At 42.5% G+C, this 23,142-nt stretch overlaps 1 protein-coding gene across 4 annotated transcripts in view; it reads right to left on the reverse strand.

Annotated features, from left to right (window-relative positions):
- LOC147258413 (NT-3 growth factor receptor-like) overlaps positions 1-23,142 on the reverse strand; it is a 156,954-nt gene that overhangs the window by 25,515 nt on the left and 108,297 nt on the right. For all 4 annotated transcript variants that reach the window (XM_086208289.1, XM_086208288.1, XM_086208287.1 and 1 more), the window contains one exon: positions 10,456-10,644. In XM_086208289.1, coding sequence (XP_086064415.1) covers positions 10,456-10,644 — 189 coding nt within the window. The remainder of the gene's footprint in view (positions 1-10,455; positions 10,645-23,142) is intronic.

The following is a 23,142-nucleotide window of genomic DNA, read 5'->3' on the forward strand; positions in this document are numbered from 1 at the left end:
GCCCCCTCTTTGTCAGTGTTAATGACAAGATTAATCTGAGCTATTTGTGATTGGGGGCAGCACGGCGTAGAGGTAGAGTGGCTGTCAAGCAATTGAAGGGTCGCTGGTTCCATCCTCACTATCCCCGGTGACCATGTCTTAGTATCCTTAAGCAAAATACCAAGCTCTTAATCGCTCTTGATGGCCCTGCGATGAACTGGTGACCCATCCAGGGTGTACCCTGCATCTTGCCCAATGTCAGCTGGGATAGGCTTCAGCCCCCCCCCATGACCCTTAACGGATAAGTGGTGTAGAAAATTGATGGATGGATGGACATTTGAACTGCACAAATTAGTCTATGAGGTGTACACAAACACATGACCCACCACCAGTGGCGGCTGCTGGTCTTTCAAGGAGGGGAAGCTCATTTTTCCGGCCTACATTATGAAAGACAGAACAGAGTCGCCAAACACAACGCTAGTTGTTTTTAACAAAGACAAAGTCAATGGGGATCGGTAAAGTCTCCGGATCAGTTCAGAACCAGTTCATGTCCAAATGGTAGGAGACCTCGGGGTTACATGGACATGTTGGAGAGACTATGTCTCAGAGGGAACGCCTCTGGATCTGGAGTGAGGAATATCTGGTAGCCGACAATAATGATCTTTCAAAAATGTGTTACAAGTGTAACATTAATCATACAGAGGTATTACGAAAACAAGACTGCCAAGTGAGATGGTTGAAAAGACAGACAGCTGATTGATATCACCCAAGTCAAATTTTGTTCACAAAAGCCACTTCAATCAGGAGCATTGCTAACTGTCAGGCATGGTAAGTATGGGACTGTAGGATGTCCCAATACTTTTTGGTTGATAGGCTCAGGTTCAGGAGCTACTGGGCCTTAACCCTAGAACACTAACGTCGGGTGATTTTCACCCACACAATTCTTCACGTCCTTTTATTTGATCCCCCATGGTACCTTTTTTTCATTTTATGTGACATTGCATATTTGGAAATTAAAGAAGAATACTTCAATTTGGTATACAGTGTTTAATATATTTTAATGAAAACTATATTTTATCAGGAATATTATATCTGGTAAAATATGCTTGACGTTAATGATGGTTTTACTAATTTTAACAGTGATTTAGGATTAAGAGGTGATTTGAAGGTTTGTTGTGGTATTGCAAGTCACTGGATCAGTGTAAGGCAGGTCTTGAAAATCAGACCTGTGCAGCAGTTATATAGTATGTGGGAGGATCATGCTATTCTTCCTTCTTCGCCTACTATAGAACATGTGCCATGACTGACTAGAGGAGATACTTGTATAGCCAACAGGACACACACCCTCAACCAGTTTTGCACCCATGCACACAGTCAATTGGGTCTGTACAGATGCCCAACCAAGCCAGAGACATGCTGCTTTAGGAGTGTTGCCTCTAACATGTTGCAACTGTACACAACTGCTGTTCAGAATCCTGCATCTATTATAGAGTTTTAATTCTATATTTCAAGGTTTACTTTACAGAGCCAGTGCACCCATCCATCCATCGTCGTCTTCCGCTTCTTCCTTACAAGTAAGGGTTGCGGGGGGGGGGGGGGGGGGCTGGAGCCTATCCCAGCATCTACGGGTGAGAGGTGGGGTTCACCCTGGACAGGTCGCCAGTCCATCGCAGGGCCAACATACAAAGACAAACAACCATTCACACTCACATTCATACCTACGGTCAATTTAGAGTGTCCAATCAGCCTAGTCCCCAAATTGCATGTCTTTGGATGGTGGGAGGAAGCCGGAGTACCAGAGAGAACCCACGCAGGCATGGGGAGAACATGCAAACTCCACACAGAAAGATCCCGCGCCCGAGCCGGGACTCGAACCCGGAACCTTCTTGCTGTGAGGCCACAGTGCTAACCACTGCACCACCGTGCAGCCCAGGCCAGTGCACATTCATAAATATTACTGTGAATTTACGAGAGCTTTCCCAAGAGGCTCTTTCTTCTGTTGTCTCTGAAGTAATGTTACAAATCACCCTAAAAAAAATGGTTAAAATCTGGTAGTTTTCTCCTGCTCATGCATCAAATATGTAATCAACAGCTTCTTTAAGGAGCTGATACAAACTTGCTTTCCTCTGCAATTTTCATACATATTTTGGAATAGATAATAAGTCTCCTCCCATGTCTTTGCAAGACTCCCATGTTTTGTCCCATGAGTGCAGCTTGAGCTACTGCGTAGTAGAATGTGGCCATGTCCATGAGTCAGACATGGGGGATTTGAGTCAGATTTAAATTACCAGATTGAGGACTTGCCTTGACTAACAGTGATATAAGACTCAACTTGACTTTGGCTTGCTATTCATGACTTGAGACTTAACTTAGACTTGCATGCAATGACTTGACAAGTCATTGCTTTCTTTGTTAATATGTGAATTATTGAAAATAATTTTTTTTCGATGTTTCCTCTTGCACGCAGGCTAATCTGGCAACCTGTAATCTAACCAAGTGATGCATTTATCACCCCAGTGGTTGTAGAGTGGCCGGAGTGGAGTTTTGGAAGATGGAGGGCACAGCTGGCACTGCTGTTCCCAAAATCACAAAATTTGGCTTCAAAGAATATTTAACTGAAAACAAAAAAAAGAATATTGCAAGGTCTGCAGTGCCAAAATTTCGGACACCTCTAGGACCACGTTGAATTTTATTCAGCATTTCAGGCTTAACAAGGAGAAGTAAGTAATGTGAGAACTGGCTAGTTCATTCTTTTTAACCTGATGTTAGCTAACATCCCATCTCCTTCACCCTGAAACTGGCAGTAGTGGAAAATAATTTGTAAAAAATGATTTAATGTTACTACCTATCCCTTTTAGACCTAAATAAAACATTTCCACATGAAAAACAAATTGTATATTTTGAATTTTATGAGTTGTATCTCCCAGGATACATTGCCCTGTAATGGTGTAAACTCAGTCAAAATGGTAAACATCCATCCATCGTCGTCTTCCGCTTATTCCTTACTAGTAATGGTCGCAGGGGGGCTGGAGCCTATTCCAGCATCTACGGGTGAGAGGCGGGGTTCACCCTGGACAGGTCGCCAGTCCATCGCAGGGCCATGGTAAACATATTAATGTTTAATTTCATAAAGAGAAATGACACATTGCTGTTTTCCCTGGTCATTTACATTACACATACTAGTTTTTAAATTGATTTTATTCAGTTTTACCAAATCAGCTTTGTCTAGTGAATAGCAACTGCATAAAAAAGTAACGCATAAACAAAAAGGGACAAGACAAATACACTGTCTCTCTTTAATTTCATTTTTTTGTCAAAACTGACAAGAGCTTACTGTTTACATTACAGGCCACCTCAATTTTGAATCATATTGACATTTTAGTTTTAAATTAATCCTGCTTCTCAAATAACAGACAATTTGACTAAAATATATTATGTTTCATTTGGCAGATCAGTTTTGGCTAGCTGCTAGGTATACATTTTTGTACTTCTGGTACCTCGTCCTTGTCCCCTAAAATGAAAGCCCTCTTCTTGTTCAGCAGGGCCTTCAGATCAGGGGTCACCCACGGTACTCAGTGTTTATTTTGGTGCATGCAGGCCTACTCCCCCACTGTGCTGAAGCCACTCAACCAGGCACAGTTCACTGCCAGCAAAAACACAAATAGTAAATGCAAAAGCTAACGAGACACTGAAAGACAGTAAAAGATAAAATTCACAGCAGAGGATCTTTTGTTGTATGGCGCTTTCACACTGGCCACCAAGCCGCTAATTTGCCCATCTTTTTTGCTGCCTGGTCTGAGGTTTCAGACAGAGTATGGCAAATTGGGGTCAGTTTTAGCCAGGCAATTTCCCTCCTCCTCCTCCAACCGTCAATCTGTCGGCTCAGTGTGAGGTGGGCGGAAGTGTCCATGATGACGCAATCTCACAAACATAACACTTGCTGGTTCTCCCACATCAAACACCTCTGAGAAAGTCAACACTGACGCTGCTGGCGGCAGGAGCGGCTGTTTTGAAATATACAGACTGTCACGGGGCTACATATTCTTCCAACTCATCATCACTTCAGCAAGATGAGCACCTGGAGAACTGCTGAGATCAGGGAGTGGAGCTGCTAACATCACTGCTGAGAGGACTGTGGATAACCATCTCGCAGGACTGTGTAGGATGGCTTGATATATGAAAAGGTCACGCAGGAGCTTGGTCAATGTGGCTATTGCTGGATGACGGTTAAGCAAGTTGAAAAACTTACAAATAAAGTACAACTAGGTCTGTGACCACAACAGCAGCAACGGCAGAGGGAGGTTGGACTCAGTTTTATAGAGTGCTTTTCAACCTTAGTGGCACTCAAAGCGCTTTACAGTGTCGTCTCATTCACCCGTTCACACACACACTCACACACCAGGGTCGAGGACTGAACCAGCGACCCTTTGGTTGCTAGACGGCCACTCTACCCCTGAGCCATGCCACCCACAATTGGGCAAAAAAGGTTGGACTGGGAACATAACAAGGTTTGCCAAACTGTTAGCGTTTACTACTTATGTTATTGCCGGCTTCCTCCCACAGTCCAAAGACATGCAAATGGGGACTAGGCTAACTGGATACTCTAAATTGACTGTAGGCATGGCTGTGAGTGTGAATGGTTGTCTGTCAGGTATATGTTGGCCCTGCGATAGACTGGTGACCCGTCCAGGGTGTACCCCGCCTCTCTCCCGAAGGCTGCTGGAATAGGCTCCAGCTCCCCCGCGATCCTTAACAGGATAAGTAGTAGAAGGAGACTCGGTCATGAGCTGGACTAGATGGCAGCCTAGGCTTTCAGCTCCCGGCCCAGCATCGCCAAATTGTTGATTCTTACGGAGCTACAGGTTTCCATACTGACCTATTGTGTTGTCTAAAGATAGATAACAACAATGTCTACCAAAGCCAAAAGGAACCGTCAAGATATTGACGCCATTGCCGAGTCAGTATTGCAGAAACAGCGTGACTATCTTGAACTGTGTCTCTCCCAGATTCAACAGGTGGGGAAAGACAACAAGAAGAAGCTAGGTGCTATCCAGGCTGAGCTAATCATGCTGGCGGCTGGCCTTGGCACCATTAGATCCGATGTAAACACACTGAAAGCCACTGTCGTAAGCAACTCAGGTACATTGAACAGACACAACCAGGCTCTTCAGGCTATGAAGCTAAACCAGCCGACATGGAGGACAGGAACAGAAGGCGTAATGTCCGTGTCGTTGGCCTTGAAGAGGGGCTCGAGGGGTCCATTGCTACTGCTTCTTTCACACTCTCTACCTGTGGGGTTCCCCACTCTCGGTGACATCCAGATGAAGATAATGAGAGCGCACGAAATTTACAACGACAACACCTGCAACCGAGGAGCTAACCACACCCTGATTTTCAACGTGCTTCGCTACTCGACCCGCCAGGCCATTCTGCGTGCTGCCAGCAAAGACCCTCTCTCCATCAAGGGTCGGAGGATTCGCTTTTCTTCAGAATTCAGCAACTTCACCGTCAAACAAAGCCAAGGATTTCACCAGGCTATGGATGCAGCTCGAGCTAGAGATCTGGACTTCTTTTTACTTTATCTGGCCACTCTGAAAATTAAAGATGGTACTCAGTACAAAACCGTCCCCTCACCCAAAGAAGTGGAGGATATTCTGTCATCTGTGCCGGCTCCATGCCCAGTAGCTTCAGCGTGGGATGACAGTGCTTCCTCGCCTTGACCACAGATTCACATCAGCTGTTTCTGCAGCGGAACTCTGTCCTTGTTTGACACCTAAGTGGACCAACTCCCTGTCAAATTTAAGACTTGGTACATGTGGGCTGTTGTTTTGTTTTTCTCACACTACTTCACAGTACAGACATCCCGCTGTCACCAGACACTGAGGACTGACATTAAGTCACTGCTTTACTAGACACCTGATGCTCTTCAGTTGGTAAGCTGCCAATGAGCCTGATATACCTATGTTTATGGGTTATTATTTTGTTTTATTACGGCAGTAGGCCTATCTGAGTCCGTATATAACCCAATTTTTGCACTACGCTCAGTCAATTTTGTATTTTGTGGGCACAGTGGTACTTAATGTTATTCTGTAGGTTATATGGAAGGTCTGAAATTTAACATGCAAGACCTTCATACTTTAACATGTTAGGTACTATGCCTCAGCTTCACCCAGATATTTTACCCAAGCTTCAATCAATGTTGTTCTTATAGTGCTGGGTTGCTGCTCCCCCTGTCTGCCCCATATCAAATATGATCACAGACCTATTTTACAGTTCACATTATGTTTATATGTTTGTGTTTTCTTTTTCTTTTCTTCCTTTTTTACATGTTTTACATGTTATGTCCACGTCTTGTTTGTGTTGTGTAGTGAGGGACTTTATTTTGGGTACTCTAAGGGCTATGTCAACATTTCTCTTTGTCCATATTCAGAACATTTCCAATAGATTATGGTGAACTTAACATTTTAGTGTGGAACTGTGGTGGATTGAATACTCCTCACAAACATGCTAGCACGATTGGTTTATGGAAAAGGAAGAATATTGACATAGCATTGTTGCAAGAGACGCATTTGTTAAAAGCTGATACTGGTCGTCTTGCTAATAGATTTTTTTATACTGTAGCATTCTCCTATGCTGACATGAAAACTAAAGGTGTGGCCATTGTTGCAAGACGCAGTCATCCAATGAGAATTATAACATCCTGGCCAGATGACATGGGTAGACTTGTGATTGCTATCCATCTATCCATTCATTGTCTTCCGCTTATTCCTGTTAAGGGTCGCTGGAGCCTATCGCAGCGGCTATGGGCGAGAGGCAGGATACACCCTGGACAGGTCGCCAGTCCATCGCAGCATCAACACATAGAGACAGACAACCATTCACACTCACATTCATACCTATGGTCAATTTAAAGTATCCAATTAGCGTAGTCCCCAATTGCATTACTTTGGATGGTGGGAAGAAGCTGGAGTACCAGAGAGAACCCACGCAGGTACAGGGAGAACATGCAAACTCCACACAGAAAGATCCCGTGCCTGAGCTGGGACTCAAACCCAGAAAACTTCTTGCTGTGAGGCGAAAGCGCTAACCACTGCACCATTGTGCCGCCTGTGATTGCTAGAACAGAATTTAATTCAAGGAAAATAGCTCTCATATCAGCGTACGCTCCTAATGATTTCAACAGCAATTTCTACAATTTAATTACATCAAAAATGTTAGAATTAGCAGAATATTCTTTCATAGTAGGTGCAGACTTTGATGCAGTGTGGGATCCAGTTCTTGATAAGTTGAGCGCAACCTCCTCAGGAGGGCAGGTTATGGCCACAAACGCTCTAAAATCTTAGGCCAGTAATTTGGGGCTTGTGGATATACGGCGATTAATAAACCTCTCCATCAGAGACTACACTTTTTTCTCTATCCGACATAAATCTTTTTCTAGAATAGACTTTCCTTTTTGCTTCCCCCCAGCTCTTTCACCATATTAATATCGCTGTTTTACCCCTGATAGCTCTGTCAGACCATAAAGGCGTCTTTCTGTTCAGCAACTCTGGGCCGTCTATCTAAACGTGCAGCCAGATGGCGTTTTAACACTTGGTTATTAAAAAATGAAGCATATATTAATCAGTTTACTACAGGATTCAGAGAATTTGCTGATTTTAATGTTGGTTCTGTAGAGGAACCCAGAACCCTTTGGGATGCTATAAAAGGCTTCATGAGGAGCAAGACATTATTTAGCTCTAATGCTTGCAAATCTAGATCTTGTTCAGTTACAAAATCTTGAGGCAGATTTTTCCAGGTTGGATTCTATCTCGCAAATTAATTTCACAGAGCAAGTTGCCCTACAGTGTACTCTAGTTAAGAAGGAAATCAACAACATTTTGAAGCAACAGTCAGAATTTCAAATTCACAGGACCATACAAAAGTATTATTTTCATAGTGCCAGACCTAGCCATCTCCTGGCCATGAGAATTAGAACGAGTGACCACTTTGCAGACATTCCAGCTATTAAGTCGGCAAGTGGCAATATTAGCACCGACCCTAAACAGATAAATGATATATTTCGAACATTTTACTCTGAATTATACAAATCAGAGGTGTCCTTAGACAAAAATCAATGTGATAATTTTTTAAGTCGATAACATCTGCCCCAGCTATCAGATACAGGTTCTACAGACTTAGAAAACCGATTTTATTAGAAGAGGTGTGGGAAGCAGCAAAGGCTATGAAGAGAGGTAAATCACCAGGCATTGATGGAATCCCTGGTGAATTCTACATTACTTTCTGGGAGCAGTTGGGCCCATTTCTTCTGGATATGATTATTTTTTCAATTTAAAAAAGGCAGATTTTCAAGGCACATTAACACAGCCCTCATCACTTTGCTGCTGAAAAAAATCGAAAGGATCCTACTGACTGCTCTTGCTACCGTCCTCTCAGCCTCCTAAATTCTGACCAAAACTTTTTTGCAAAGCTCCTTGCTTGCCGCTTTTAGCACCACATGCCATCATTAGTCAATCCTGATCAGACAGGCTTCATAAAGTCGCGGCTTGAAGCAGATAATGTTAGACGCCTACTTCACATAGTTGACGCTGCAACAGACAATAAAACACCCATGTCTGTACTTTCACTTGATGCTATGAAAGCCTTTGACAAACTAAAATGGTCGTATTTATGGTCTGTTTTAGAAGCAATGGGTTTTGGGCAACACTTTTATTGGTATGATTAAGACACTATACTCAACTACTCCCTCTTCTCAGTTGCCAGGTCCTCACATCGGGGCTGTCCACTAAGCACTGCGCTATTTGTGCTCTCCTTGGAGCCACTAACTCGAGCAATTAGTCAGTCCGATTTGATCTCCCCCATCTCTGTTTATAACACCTAACACCAGCTGTTGCTATATGCGAACGATGTTTTAGTGTTTTTGGAAAATCCTGCTCAGTCAGTACCACACCTTTTGACCATCTGTGAGGAGCTTGGTAATATGTCAGGTTTTAAAATTACCTGGTCTAAATCTGCTCTCTTACATCTAAATGACACTGCAAAAACATCTGTCCTTCCGGCCAATATTCCCATTGTACAACATTTGAAGTATTCAGGAATTGAAATATTTTTTTCTTTAAATCAGATTATTAAGCATAATTATTCATCTGTCCTGAATAAGATCTTAAGGGATATGGACCGGTGGATTGATCTCCCTATGTCAGGGGTGGGCAACCATGTGACATGGAGAGCTGTGTGTATGCAGGTTTTCCTTCCAACCAAACACTTTAACAGGTGATTCCACTGATTAACACTCTTCTGTGGCTGAAGGTGTGTTAATCAGTGGAATCACCTGTGAAAGGGTTTGATTGGAAGGAAAACCTGCATACACACAGCTCTCCATGGCACATGGTTGCCCACCCCTGCCCTATGTCTATTCGAGCCTGTATTTCTATTGTAAAAAATGAATATTCTGCCCCGGATCAATTTCATAAGCTCCATGGTTCCTCTTCCCACTCCATCTGATTACTGGAGCAAGCTCCAATCTGCAACCTCCAATTTCATTTGGAACTGGAAGCGGCCATGTCTGAAATTGTCTATTCTTCAGAGAAGGAGGGAGGATGGCAGCCTGGCCATCCCTGAACTTTATTCTTGGTCGTTCGTGCTCAGGCCCTGCTCTCCTGGTTTGATTCTCAATTTTCTGTTTTTGTTCTTTTAAGCAACATTTCTAAAAAGGGTCAACTATGCCTTGGCCCCATTATCTCTCATCTTGTGCTGGTATGGAAATTAGTTTAAACGCACTCATCTTTCAAGCAAGTGGCACACATTTTCTCCAATATTCAGTAACAAGGCACTTCTAATTGGGGGAGACCTATCTGTGCTCCCCAGTGGGAGCAGAAGGGTGTTCACTATTTAAAAGACATTTGTAATGATTTTGGAATATTCTCTTTTGCAGATATTAAGGATGCATTCAATCTGCCAGGTTCCACTTTTTTCTTTTATTTACAACTAAGGTCAGTGCTTAGTGCGCATGGTGTGCCCTGGCAGTGTCCTTCACCTACCCACCCACTCTGAGATTTATTCATGAAACAAAACATAACTAAGGGTATGGTATGGGTATACAGATAGGAGCACAGCACATATAGAAAGGTTCATTGAATGACTTGTCTGTTCTACCACTGGATTGCAATTAGCAAGACCACAATGACCTGTGGGACTGGACTCCTCTATCAGGACACATATAGCTGCTGTAGAGGCTCTGACAACGCAGAGCGCCAGGTGCCATTCAGCACTTCAGTGTTCAACTCAAAAGAAGCACTTTATATGACTAAGTGGTATAGCATCCTTGTATTTCTTCTGTACTGGCTCATTACACATGATGTCATATAAGACTGTCCCTTGGGTTAAATGACATGACTTTAACTGAAACATTAATATAGGATTTTTGGGTACCCTTTTGCATGCATGGACCTTACTAGATCATTGTGGAGGACTACTTACAGGTAGTGGGTTTGTTGCAGTTGTGTCCATGTCTAAAATACTGTGGATTCTCTATGATGGGTATCCTGGTCATTCCAATCACCACAGCGTCCGACCCAGTGTCGAGTGTGCAGGGGCTGATAATACCATGATTGACATGATGAAGGGGGCTGGCAGAGTCTTCCTCACCACTTATCACTGCTACTGGACCTAGAAACAGAGAATACAGATTAGCTGCTAATCTGCAGTTTGTTCTTAGTTTATAACTGGGAGAGAGTTCATTATTGAAAGATTCTCCAGTCTGTCACATGCAATGTCTGAGGAGTTCAAAAACAAAAAAAACAACAACAACAACAAAACAAACACTGCCTTTGCTATCGCTAAAAGAACAACAGGATACACACTCAAAGTAGACTGAGGTAATTATACTAGACTTCAATCTTAAGCAATTTTGCATAATGTAACAATTATCCATCCATCCATCCATTGTCTTCCGCTTATTCCTCTTAAGGGTCGCAGGGGGCTGGAGCCTATCCCAGCAGCTACAGGCGAGAGGCAGGGTACTGTACACCCTGGACAGGTCACTAGTCCATCGCAGGGCCAACACATGAAGACAAACAACCATTCACACTCACAGTCATACCTACGGTCAATTTAAAGTGTCCAATTAGCCTCATCCCCAATTGCATGTCTTTGGACGGTGGGAAGAAGCCGTAGTACCCAGAGAGAACCCACGCAGGCAGGGGGAGAACATGCAAACTCCACACAGAAAGATCCCGTGCCCGAGCCAGGACTCTTGCTGTGAGGCGACAGCGCTAACCACTGCACCACCATGCCACTGTAACAATTATGTGTGGATTAAATTGAGAAGTAAATAAGTAAGTAAGAGACACTGTTGCCATATGCGAAAGGCTAAGAAATTACACCTTGGGTCTAATTTATCTTATTTTGAGGGAAATTTCCATGCTATAACCAAAAACAGGTGTCGTTACAGCAGCAGCACATTTAGTGGAAGTGATCAGTGATTGATAGCTGCTGAACAGCCAGGCTTGTTTGATGATGATGATGATGATGATGATGATGACGACGATGATGTGTGTGCACGTATGTGTGTGTGCACGCATGCATACAGCATGCGTGCATGATGCATTTTAAGACTTTTCAGACATATTTGCGGGACAAATTGTAACTCATTTATATTAACAAAAGAATAAAGAGCTGCTACAAACTTTAGGCTGGACCCAATATTTCCCACAAGAGATGGATGTTTTCATATATGAGGGCAACTCCACCAGCCTATGTCTGTTTTTCCCTGTAGCCATGTCCAGGCCATGTCCCTCTGGGTGTTTTTATTTTGGCCCACAGCAGGAAGCATCAGAAGTCACTCTCTTGGGCCTCTATATACTCCTTAGTTCAGATTCCCTATGTTGAAAGTTTGAATTCTTGAGGAAATGTAGCCTGTGTTGATGCTATTGTGCTCCTAAAGAATAGAGCAACCTCATACAACCATGCAGCTGAGTAATTGCAGTGCTATTTCTGTACTGCTACTGCTATTTTCTAAATGTAATGTTTTTGGTTCCATCCTATATTCAGATTACTTCTCTTTAAGGGATGATTTACTGCATGGCTGCAGGCATACTTATTAAACAGGCTCCTTGGCTGAAATCTGGTATTATTATCTGCTGTCGTAACTGAATTTATTACATGGGACTTGGAGTAGTTTATCATCGGTGCAGAGTTTGTGGTGTATACATTTAGGCTTCCTCCCCTTTGATGAGGGAGGGTTGCAACACAAGCTGAGAACTAATGATGTGAAATCTTTAGTATTCTCTAGTGGAACTGAACACATCAGCCTGCTGTTAACATGCCTGACACAGGCAAGAGTTGACGGGAAAAGGAGTTTGATCGAAGAAGGGGGAGGATGAACTATCGAAGATACGAGGCTGGATCTTTCCCTGTTTCCAAGGGAGTAATTACAGCAACATTATAATCTGGTTACTGACTAAACCTGAATAAAAAAATAAGAATCAGAATAAGTATGAGAAGCCAGTGAAAATCTCAGGTTTGGTTATCTTAGTGCTCTGACATACACATACAATTTTGAAACACTTTAACCTGGATTTAAACTAACAAAATTATTGGACTGTCTATCTTAGCAGAACACAATGACTTCTCAATACAAGAAGGCTGCAGACCAGTTTTATGTCATTCATGGCAAAATACTTATAAGACTCAAAAGCTTTTGTGAATATAATTAAATCTGAAAATCATGTAACATGTTGGTCAGATATTCAGGTTAGGGTTCAAATACTTAGGAAACTGCAGGTTTCAGAATGTTATTTTAATGTATGACATTAGTTGTGGGATTTGTTTTTGTTTTGTTTGATCTTTTTTGACAGGATGACAAATCAATCATAAAAAAACAACTATTTTCAATAAAGACTTTTCACATCAACTTATAAAGATGTCATCTGCAAAAACCACATTACTTGCTGATTATAGTGAAAGAAGTGAACAGCAGTCAATACTGAGACATATCAGTGCAACATGTCCTCATACATAATTACACACTTACTACGGTGTAATTTGGAAGAAAGATAACTAAATTCAGTGCAATAACTTGTTGATGAATTGTCCTCATGAAAAGGATATCTTAAACTGCTTCAGCTGCATCTAACTAATGTTCTTATAATAATGTCAAATACATTATATAAGGTTTAACTGGCATATTAGCAAAAACTCAAATATTGTGCATATGTTTTGTCACTTGTCACCAGTATTGATGGACATGCTGCAGCAGGGATCAGACCTGTGGTCTCAGTCAGCCAGCAGAAAGCATTGCTAATATCTAGGCCACGTGTCAGAGTGGCTGACATGCTGGCAGAAGGGTCAGCTTGTAATGTTGGAACAAGGATACAGAGACACAAAGGAATTGACGGAGAGACTCATGGAGTTGTGTGAAAGACAGTTTTCATGGTGTCTAGAGGGCAGACATTGAGGGATGTTTGTGAACCGATGGTCTGACATAGAAACAGAGGGGACTGTAGTTTGAGAGTCCAAGACACACACACACACACACACACACACACACACACACACACACACACACACACAAACATCGAATGATGTTCACTACTACAAAAAATATATACTCAACATTTAATAGAATGATGACACATCATGACACAATGTTATGTGAGTGAAGCCACCATGTTACATTGATGCAATCAGCATCACAGATGGAACTCTTCAAGGACATCTGTAGCTGTTTTCCTGGAACATGGAGACACAAATGGCTTCATGGACCTAGCAGGGAATCCACTTGTAGAATAAAAACAGTCCTTATATCATTGTGATTTATGCTGTGGTTTACGACACTGTCCTCCCTAGTGCCCAGTTGGTGCCACTGTCCTTCCCTTGCACTTTATTACTCACATTAATCCAATAGGCCTGCAGTATCAATAACTGCTCCTCACTGGCTCACCAAGCAGTCAGTCAGCCTTAATGCCCACAATCAATTCCCTGATCAGCTGTTTGTGTCATACAGCAAGCTCTGCTCCCAGGACATTGCAAGATTTTCCTATGAACATCTTGTAACAGCCAAAACACTAACATGCTGGATTCATGACATAGGGCCCAGGACTGTATGACCTCTCACATCCTGCTGTCCCAGAAACTTCTCATCCACATTATCAGCATTCAAAGGAGATGGCACATTTGGACTCAAAGTATGAGCAATCCAACAAAGTAGCTCCTCTACTGGGAAAACAAGATTTTTTTTTCTGCGGTGGTTTAGTAACATAGTTTGATGCCTGTTTACCTTCTTTCCTAAATTGTCTACAAATCACAACCACAACAAAAAATGGATGATGTCTTGCCTTACATACCTTCAAAACAAACATCCCTTGTTACATACAAACTCCCAAAATGTTAGTTATTAACATTTAAGTACCTTTATGTTTTATTAGAGAGCTAATTTTTCCATCATTTAGGGGGTATGGGTTGTGTGCTAGACTGCTTTGTAATGAGTGGATGTATAAAACATGCCTTCAAATTAAGATACACCACAAAACAAATATAAAGTGCATGAAAAAATACCATTCACTACAACGCTGAGTGCGAGCCCTGAGCTTGTTTCTCAGGAACGAGACAGTCCCATCTAGGGGTAATGGGAGATAATGACACCTGAAGTGAGTTGCTTATGTCCAGTCTACTCCGTAATTTCGTTTAGGTTGCCGTCACAGGAGAAAACCCTGCTTCACACAAACAGAATTTCAGAAATGGCGACAGGGTTTTCATTGCTGTTGTGGCGACCTCAGGGTATTCTGCTATCACTTTAATCCAGAACACCGGCAGAGTTGTTGTCTCGAACATACTTTTAAGGCCGCCGTCATTTGTGATCTCCAGCAGTTGATCGTCTTCTTGCATAAACATGCTGGATTCCCCTGGTTTGTTGAAAAATGGGTCGCGGGTCCATTCCATCCATTCCTTGGCAGTTCGTTGGCCTTTTGGGGTTGGGAAGTAACGCTTGAACTCTTTTAAAAGCAATGACAGGTGATCATGCGCCAACTGGGAGAATGAAGGCTCAGGCTTCCAAAAATCCAGCTCTTCCAAAACCTATGTTTGAAACATTTTAAATATACCTCTGTTCACGCACCATCCCCACAAATTCAGTTTGGCTTTAAATGCAGCTACTTTATCTGCCAACTTGAAGACAGTCGTCATTTTCCATCGTCTGAAGTGACAGGTTGAGTTCATTGAGCATATTGACATGTGTCAAGAGTGAGTCAGTTTAAGCAAAAACCATAGACTGAGCAACAGGCATAATGCTGCCTCCATGTCATCTATTGTTGTTGCTGCGTTGCACACAAATTAACGCCCGGGGAGACATGGTACTCAGTGCTAGTGGAAACATACCCGTACCAACCATACTGAACGACCCCATCCAACCCAAGAAACACGCCCTTAGTGCACTTGCGTTTGTTGATGTGGTGCCCCTCAGTAATTGCTTCTGTCCCTCTTGTTCAAACTTTTTTCTTTCAAAATACTCCAAAGTCTTGTCTTTTAATGCAGGGTGTTTGGTCTCCGAGTGGCGACACAGTCTTGAAGGCTTCATTGCCTCATTAGAGAACCGGGCATTGCACATTATGCAGAGTGGGCTTGGTGCATGGGAATCAACTAGCGATAAATTCATATGTTAAAAGGACTCCTGGTATTGTCTGTAAAATGCAGCTTTTTTTCTTAGAATTCATAGGCTCTTCTCTGTCCCCACTGGGCCTTTTCTCTCTCAGAAAATTTTTTTACAAAGACATTTGTTTTTTACTCATTTTGCTAGCTTGCGGGTTTAATTTAAGCAGTAATGTATCACATGACTGAGACAAGTATATTGACATGCATCAAGAGTGAGTCATAGGCAGATATAACAGAGATAATCTGGTCATTTTTCAAAATAAAACATTGATCGTACTCAGATTATAAATAAAACTGAAATAATGTCAGTTATTTATTTTTTCTGTGCAGCCCAGTACTAAATGACCCACCGACCACTACCGGGGACCACTAGCTTAGAGTATATGCTTTAGATTGCTTAAACATGTCCCTGAAATGTATTGTTAAATGCTGTATTATGATTAGATAAGCAGAGTGGAGTATAATATACTACAGAGTACAAAAGCAATGTGACTTTTAACTACATGTATCACTTTGTTTTACATGCATTCATGCATGCAGTTAAGCATTTTGAAATCATTTGAGGCAGCAAACCAGTACCAGCAGTGCCTATCACATTCAATCTTAGTGGCTAGCTGCACTGAAAAGATGGATTTTTTCCAGAGATACCATATAAGAGGAGGAGAAGTACAGAAGCCTGGATACTTCATTGCAAAACCCCAGGTGTGCTTCTATGACATCCCTGCCCTGTACTATTCAGAAGGACAATTGAAGATGTTACATTTCAACGCATGATGGGAGTGAAACCCAGTGTCCAAGCTCAGTACAAATTGGGACATCCACAAACTGTCACAACAGTGTCAGTTGTTATATTTCTTTACAGTCTTTCTGTCTGCCCACTCCCAGTGTTTGCCACTGCCACTCTCTTCAGAGAGTTCAGAGAGAATGGTGGGGTGTAAATTAAATGAAAGAATGTGGTGCTAGACCTGCCCTAATTGTAAAGTGTCATGAAATACATGATCATGAATGAGCAAGTATGTAAACCTTCAGTACTTCTCTTGTGTATTGTTGCTTCCCTGGCTCTGGCACAGAACACTTACGATATTCAAATGTACTACAATTTAGGGGGCAAATGAACTTGAGCTTAGTGCAAATCTCCTGCTGTAACATGTAAATAAGCCAGTGTGCAGGAATATGTTCTTTGTTTTGATTGCTTCACAACAGTCAAGGCATAGTCCAGTTATAGAACTTTTTGTGTTAGTGAAGCCAAATCAGTGATTAAATAAACAAACAATAGAAATGTTGATTGATAAATGTCACTTGTAGAACTATTGTATAAAAACAATACAACACTTGAGGTATTGGCGTTGTACTGACAATCAGCATGGCTGTGAAGGGGTCAGCACTAGGCTTATAACCACACCACAGTTGTGCTGATATTTAGTGCAACAGCACAACCTCCCGTGTGATATTGCAGCCGAAGTCACAGGAAACAACCTCTGAAACATCTGGAATGTGTCCCTTGCTCACTGAGTGTCCAACTTGAAGAACAACAGATCACAATACACCAGGACGGAGCAAAGGGCATTATGACAAAAGCCATTTTGACAGTCACTGCAGAGTTACCACAGTTGTAACTAATAACTTGGTGTGAGCCTGATCGCTTACCAGAGGGACTCTGACAGTATGGGGACTATCATGAATATGTACTTGTCTACTATGACATGAGACCAAGGCTTATAACCATGATGTTGGGAAAATTCAATATTGATATCATGTTTATCATAAATGACACACATTTTGTTCCTATTTTTTCATACATATTCTGCTGATATTGTTAGCATAACTTGTTTTTGTCACAGTGTGATATGATGATAACCCTCAGAAACACACCCTTGCCCTGAATGGGTCCCACCAGGGGTTTGTTGGCATTGCAGTTATTTTGTCACAACTGTGATTGTTTTTTTCTATTTGTTTGGTACATTCAGGAGAAGAAAATGATAGCAAACATGCACTCACACACTGAGTAGGAATGAATCACTGACTAAATGAACAGGTCACAAATGAGTCATTCATGGTCACCACTGCAGTAGTACCTGTATTCTTTTCTGCATTTTCAGTGAAGGCAGAGTTGAAGTGCCAGCCGTATGTGTATGTGTGTCTTTGTGTGTGCATATTAAACACACAAATGCAACTTCTGTTTTATGTGAAAGTGTAACTCCTCTGTTTACATAGAAATTGAAGTAGTTTATTGGAATGGTAGGTATTTTCATCTCTACTTCCACACAAATACAAATGTGATGCGAATGCAAATACAAGAGCGTGCCCACACACACATGAACGCACCCACACACGCGCGTGCACACACACGTGCGCGCGCACACACACACGTGCGCGCGCACACACACACACACACACACACACACACACAGGCTTGGGCCTAGGGTGGGGCTGGTGGTAGAGCATTTAAGTTGATAGTGTGTCATGTATGCAGTAATGATGCTTATAATTGCTCCATCTTTCACACCTCTCAGCATCCCTGCAGTTGACAGCTGACGCTCAGCCTTGTTGCTTGCTCTCTCCCTCTCTGTCTCTGTCTCTGTTCCTGCCCCCATCCCTCTCTTTGCCGATGCTCCTCTGTGATGCTGAGCATAAGAGTCAAGCAGAGCATTCTGATCAGAGAACTGCCTGGCCCTCCTCCCCCTCTCTCTGTCATAATTGGTTTGCTGCTGGGGGCTTTGCCGATGGGAGGTGTTAGAGTAGGCAGGAGGGTGTCACAGATGATGACAGCAAAGCAGCACCATGTAGACAGATATGAGAAAACAAGACAAAAGAAACAATTACACTGACTGTGAGGTGGCAGTTGTCTTCATCACTATCCAGTGTTATCACAGGGAATGTCACTTTTGACCAAAACAAGGACATGAAAAGGTGGCCGGGTTTTAGCAAATCACCCAGACTATAGATATATAAATGTAATGAGGTATAGAAGTAGGGTGTTGGTGGATAGGAGAGGGACACTTTGCAATCATTATGAGGACTCCCTCAGTCTAAATGGTTTATTCAAGTTATTCTTTGCTCATTTAACTGATAACATTACAGCTGTTACTGGGGAAAGTGTTGATACATATAGACAGGTGCAACCATTTTGGAGGGTTCTTATGGTTCTAAATAAGAACACCTCTAGTGTTAATTCCAGCTAACCAGCGAACAATACTGGTTCCCTAAACGATACCTCACAAACATGTCAAAAAACATTTTTTTGTTACAGATGTTAACTGTACTCTTGACTGACATAAAGATATACAGAGACCAATGGATTGTATGTCAGTTGTCCAGCAGATGCCCAAAACAACAGTTTTCAAATGTTACTGTGACGATTTTTACATTTTCCATATTTAATAAATTCAGCAACATAGATACCTCCAGTTCTTTCAATTCCCATATCTTTAAATTCTACAAGATTGTCTCAGTTGAGGCAATAAATGGAAGGTGGCATAAGATGTCCAGCTGTAAAACTGCAGATTCCCCCTCACATCATCAGAACAAGTTGGGTTAGTGCTAATGAGACTAAAGGTAATGTGGCTAAAAGCAACAGGCTACTTTCATTTACAACTCAAAGAGTGAACTGCTCTTGAAGCAGGTTTTGTTAATATATGAATGTTAGATGGAACATGCAAATATCCAATCCAAAATGAAGGCATTATTTCATTTATTTCAAAACACAGCGGATCTCTTGATTGATTGAGCCTGACAACAATGACTTGTTCTGTTCCTGTTCTAATCTGATCTATGTTTTATTTATGGCTTAGTTACCTTCAGGACATCTTGTACATCTATACTTGTGACACATCTGATATCACTAACATCTTTATTTATGTTTTGTTAGTATAGTGTTTTTTCACATGTATGACTCTGTTCTATTTTGACCTTTATTTCAAGCATATTGAGTTTATGCCTGTTGTATGAAATGGGCTATATCCATAAATTGGACTTGACATCCATCCATCTATCCATTTTCTACCACTTATCCTCTCCCAGCTGTCTCCAGGCGAAAGGCGGGGTACACCCTGGACGGGTCATCAGTCCATCACAGGGCCAACACCTACAGACAGACAACCATTCGCTCTCACAGCCAAACCCACAGTCAATTTAGAGTGAAAACACAGCCTTTTTAATTATATAATATTGTCAAAAAGTACTTTGTTGCTTTATTAATAGTTTTGGTGAAATGTAAGCAAGTTGAAAGAATGATGATATAGTGATATCTGCAGGATAATTCCATTAGACAACACCCTGTCAGACACATTGACATCGATGTTTCCAACAAATCAGAATGATCTTTATTGTCATTACACACAGTTACTAAACCGGAGTATAATGAAATTCATCATCATAATGTATCTGGCTGATGTTTTGCAAAGGGACAGTAAGTATGTTGTATGTTGGAATGGGCTGAGGTTGCAAGTGCTAGAGAGCCCTCACTCTGTTGCTTGATCTCCACACAGATGTGGGTGACTCAAAGACATGGACTTTAAAACTTTGGAAGGAGTACAACTGTAGTCGCCTACCTCTCACTGAAGTTCCTCAAGGCTTTCCCCCTGGTGGTTGTATTCCTTGTAGTCCTCATTGTTAAGAGCTAGTGCTATCAAGGTAATTATCTGCAGAGCTTCTAAACAATGTTGGCCTACTCTGCCAAAATGAATTACACACAGTGGTGTGTTAACGTGACCCAGGGAGGTTCAAGGTTCAAGGTTCAAGGTTTCTTTATTTGTACCCGAGGGTAAATTTGTTTTGCAGGCAGGAATTCAGCAATCCCCTCATACCACTCACATCTCCACACTAGACATACCAGCCAGGTCCATACAATAAAATCAATCAAATAAAATCAATCCAAAAAAAAAAAAAATCTATCCAAATATAAAAACATGGTAAAAGTGCTTGTCAGTGCGTCCTTTGACCTGAATGAAATCATCAGAAGTAAAATCCATATAAATAAGTTATAAATAACTTATATAGATTTATGTCCGGTACCCTATGGTCTAGACTTATGGTCATTTAAATTCCGACCGCTCTGGGTATAAAACTGATTCTGTACCGCTTTGTGTGACCCTTCGGTACGCTGAATCTGCGGCCAGAGTGGAGGAGCCGGAACTCATCATTTAAGGGGTGGGATTGATCCCCCAGTATGGAGTTCGCTTTCCTCAGTAACTGCCTATTGTACAGTTCTGTAATGGGGAGTTGGGGCTCTCCAATAAGCCGGCCAGACCACTTAATAATTTGGTTCAGTGAGTTTTTGTTTTGAAGTGACAAATTCCCAAACCAAGAGACCAGGGCGAAGGATAAAAAAGACTCGATAAAAGCACGATAAAACAGGGTCAGCATAGATCTATCAATGTTAAAACGGGCCAGTCTCCGAAGTAAAAACAAGCGCTGATGTCCCTTTTTACACACAGCTTCACAGTTTAAGTTGAAAGTTAGTTTCGAGTCAATGATAGTCCCAAGGTATCTGTAACTCTCAACACATTCCAGAGGTTGACCCTTAATGACAGTGGGATCATGGTTTACAGCCTGTAGTCTAAAATCAATGATCATATCTTTTGTTTTGGCTGTATTAAGCACCAAGAAGGAACGATCACACCAATCAATAAAATCTTTAAAAACAGGACCATGGCTGGGTTCACTGTTTGACAACAGACTTAAAATGACAGTATCATCTGCAAATTTCAAAATGTGCCTGTTTTCATAAGTACTTGTAAGTAGGTTGGGCTCCAGCCGGCGTTGGCCGGTCTTGCCAGGCGCAAATTAATCACACAATACTCATACGTGATCTCGCAAGATTTGCAACGGCATTTAAGCAAGGGGTTTCCCCATTAAAAAATAAACAATAATAACAAGGAAGGATGAAGGTAAGTATAATTTGCAGGCAAGTCTAAACAAAAAAAAAAAGAAAAGCCATTGACTGCTATCATCTGCCATAATGGCCAGTACATCCACTCATGTGTACTTGACCTGCAACATCACAATGCCTATGGAGGATGGGCACAACAAGTGCATAGCATGTTTGGGTTACGGTTAGCATGCCGAGGCTGCCAGAGAAAACCTGCAGCATGCATGAATTGCTTTATAATGCCTTTGCACACAAGGGAGGCTCGTGCCCAGAGAGGCCTCTGTCTTGAGCAGCAGTAGCCTTGGAGATCAAGTTGCCAGAGGCTCCACGACTCCCTGCCTCCCAGTTCGAGGAGAGGGGTGCACCACTCCTGGCATGGGCAAGGGTGCCTCTCCTGCCAGACATTGAGGCTTTGGTTCTAGCACAGTTCCACACACCTGCAAGAGCCTGCTGCTGGTTTAGTGTTAGCAGGCGGCTAGCTAATGTGAGCGAGGTTGGGCGTATTGGTCGTGAATGCCCCCCTCCAATTGACCTGTCCATGGCTGCCCTTATGTCACCAGCAGGGTCAGCTTTTGGGCCAACCAGCTGTCCTGACAGGAACTGTAGGACAATGGATGTCTTTTTGCTTAGAACACGCAGTGCAATGGAAGTTCAGCCAGCTGACTGTACATCTCTCACAGGGCTGCCAATCAAACCCACCACCATGCTTGGTTCAGGGGCGCTAACAATGCTGCAGCAGGCCCAAGAAGCCAGGCATTATGCCAGTGAGCTATTAGGCACATTATCCTACCTGCAAAGAAGCTGTCGTCCTTGGGCCCCCTCATGTCAAGCTGTGCCACAACAACCCAGTTGGGGCCAAGGGGACCTTAAGCAGCAGCTGGCTTGTCGGTGGGAACAGACCCAGCTGCAACAGAGTAAGAGTAAAGGGGCAAGCCGGCGATCCCCAGCTACCAAGGCCTCCAACCACGACAAGCATTACTAAGGGCCAACCTTTGGGTCTTATCTACCATGACCCAGGAGTACCAGCTGCAATTCTTATGCAAACCCCCACTGTCAATACACGGGGCTCAGCCCGCAGTATGAGTTGAGCACCATAGGCAAATACTAAAGATAAAGGTAGCAATACATCTCTCCAAAGACACCATCAAGTCAGTGGAGAAGGCCAATCATCAGCCAGGGCTCCTCTCACACTATTTTCTGATTCCCAAGAGGGACAGAAGCCTGTTTTAGACTTAAGAGGCCTGAACTGATATCTCTGTCCCCTCCGGTGCAAAATAGTCACAGTTCCAAGAGTACGCTAGACCATAAATCAAGGCAACTGGTTTGCCACAATCTATCTCAAAGACGCCTATTTTCAAATACCAATTTGGAGAGGGCATTGGTGCATCCTTCGGTTCCAATTTTGGGAAAGGACATACAAGTTCATGGTCCTCCCTTTAGGAATCTCTCTGGGACCCCACACATTCACAAGGTGCATGGACGCAGTACTCAGACCCCTTTGTCGGTGAGGCCTCAGGGTTCTCAATTATTTGGATGATTGGTTGGTATGTGCCCAGACACAACAGATGTGCTGCGACAACGTTTCCAGGTTGCGGCGCATCAAGAATTGGAGACTACAGATAAATGAAAAAAGAGCGACCTAGAACCAT

The sequence above is a fragment of the Aulostomus chinensis genome, chromosome 7 (genome assembly GCF_037954235.1).
Source record: "Aulostomus chinensis isolate RoL2024-O1b breed Wild chromosome 7, RoL_Achi_v1.0, whole genome shotgun sequence".
Lineage (NCBI taxonomy): Eukaryota > Metazoa > Chordata > Actinopteri > Syngnathiformes > Aulostomidae > Aulostomus > Aulostomus chinensis.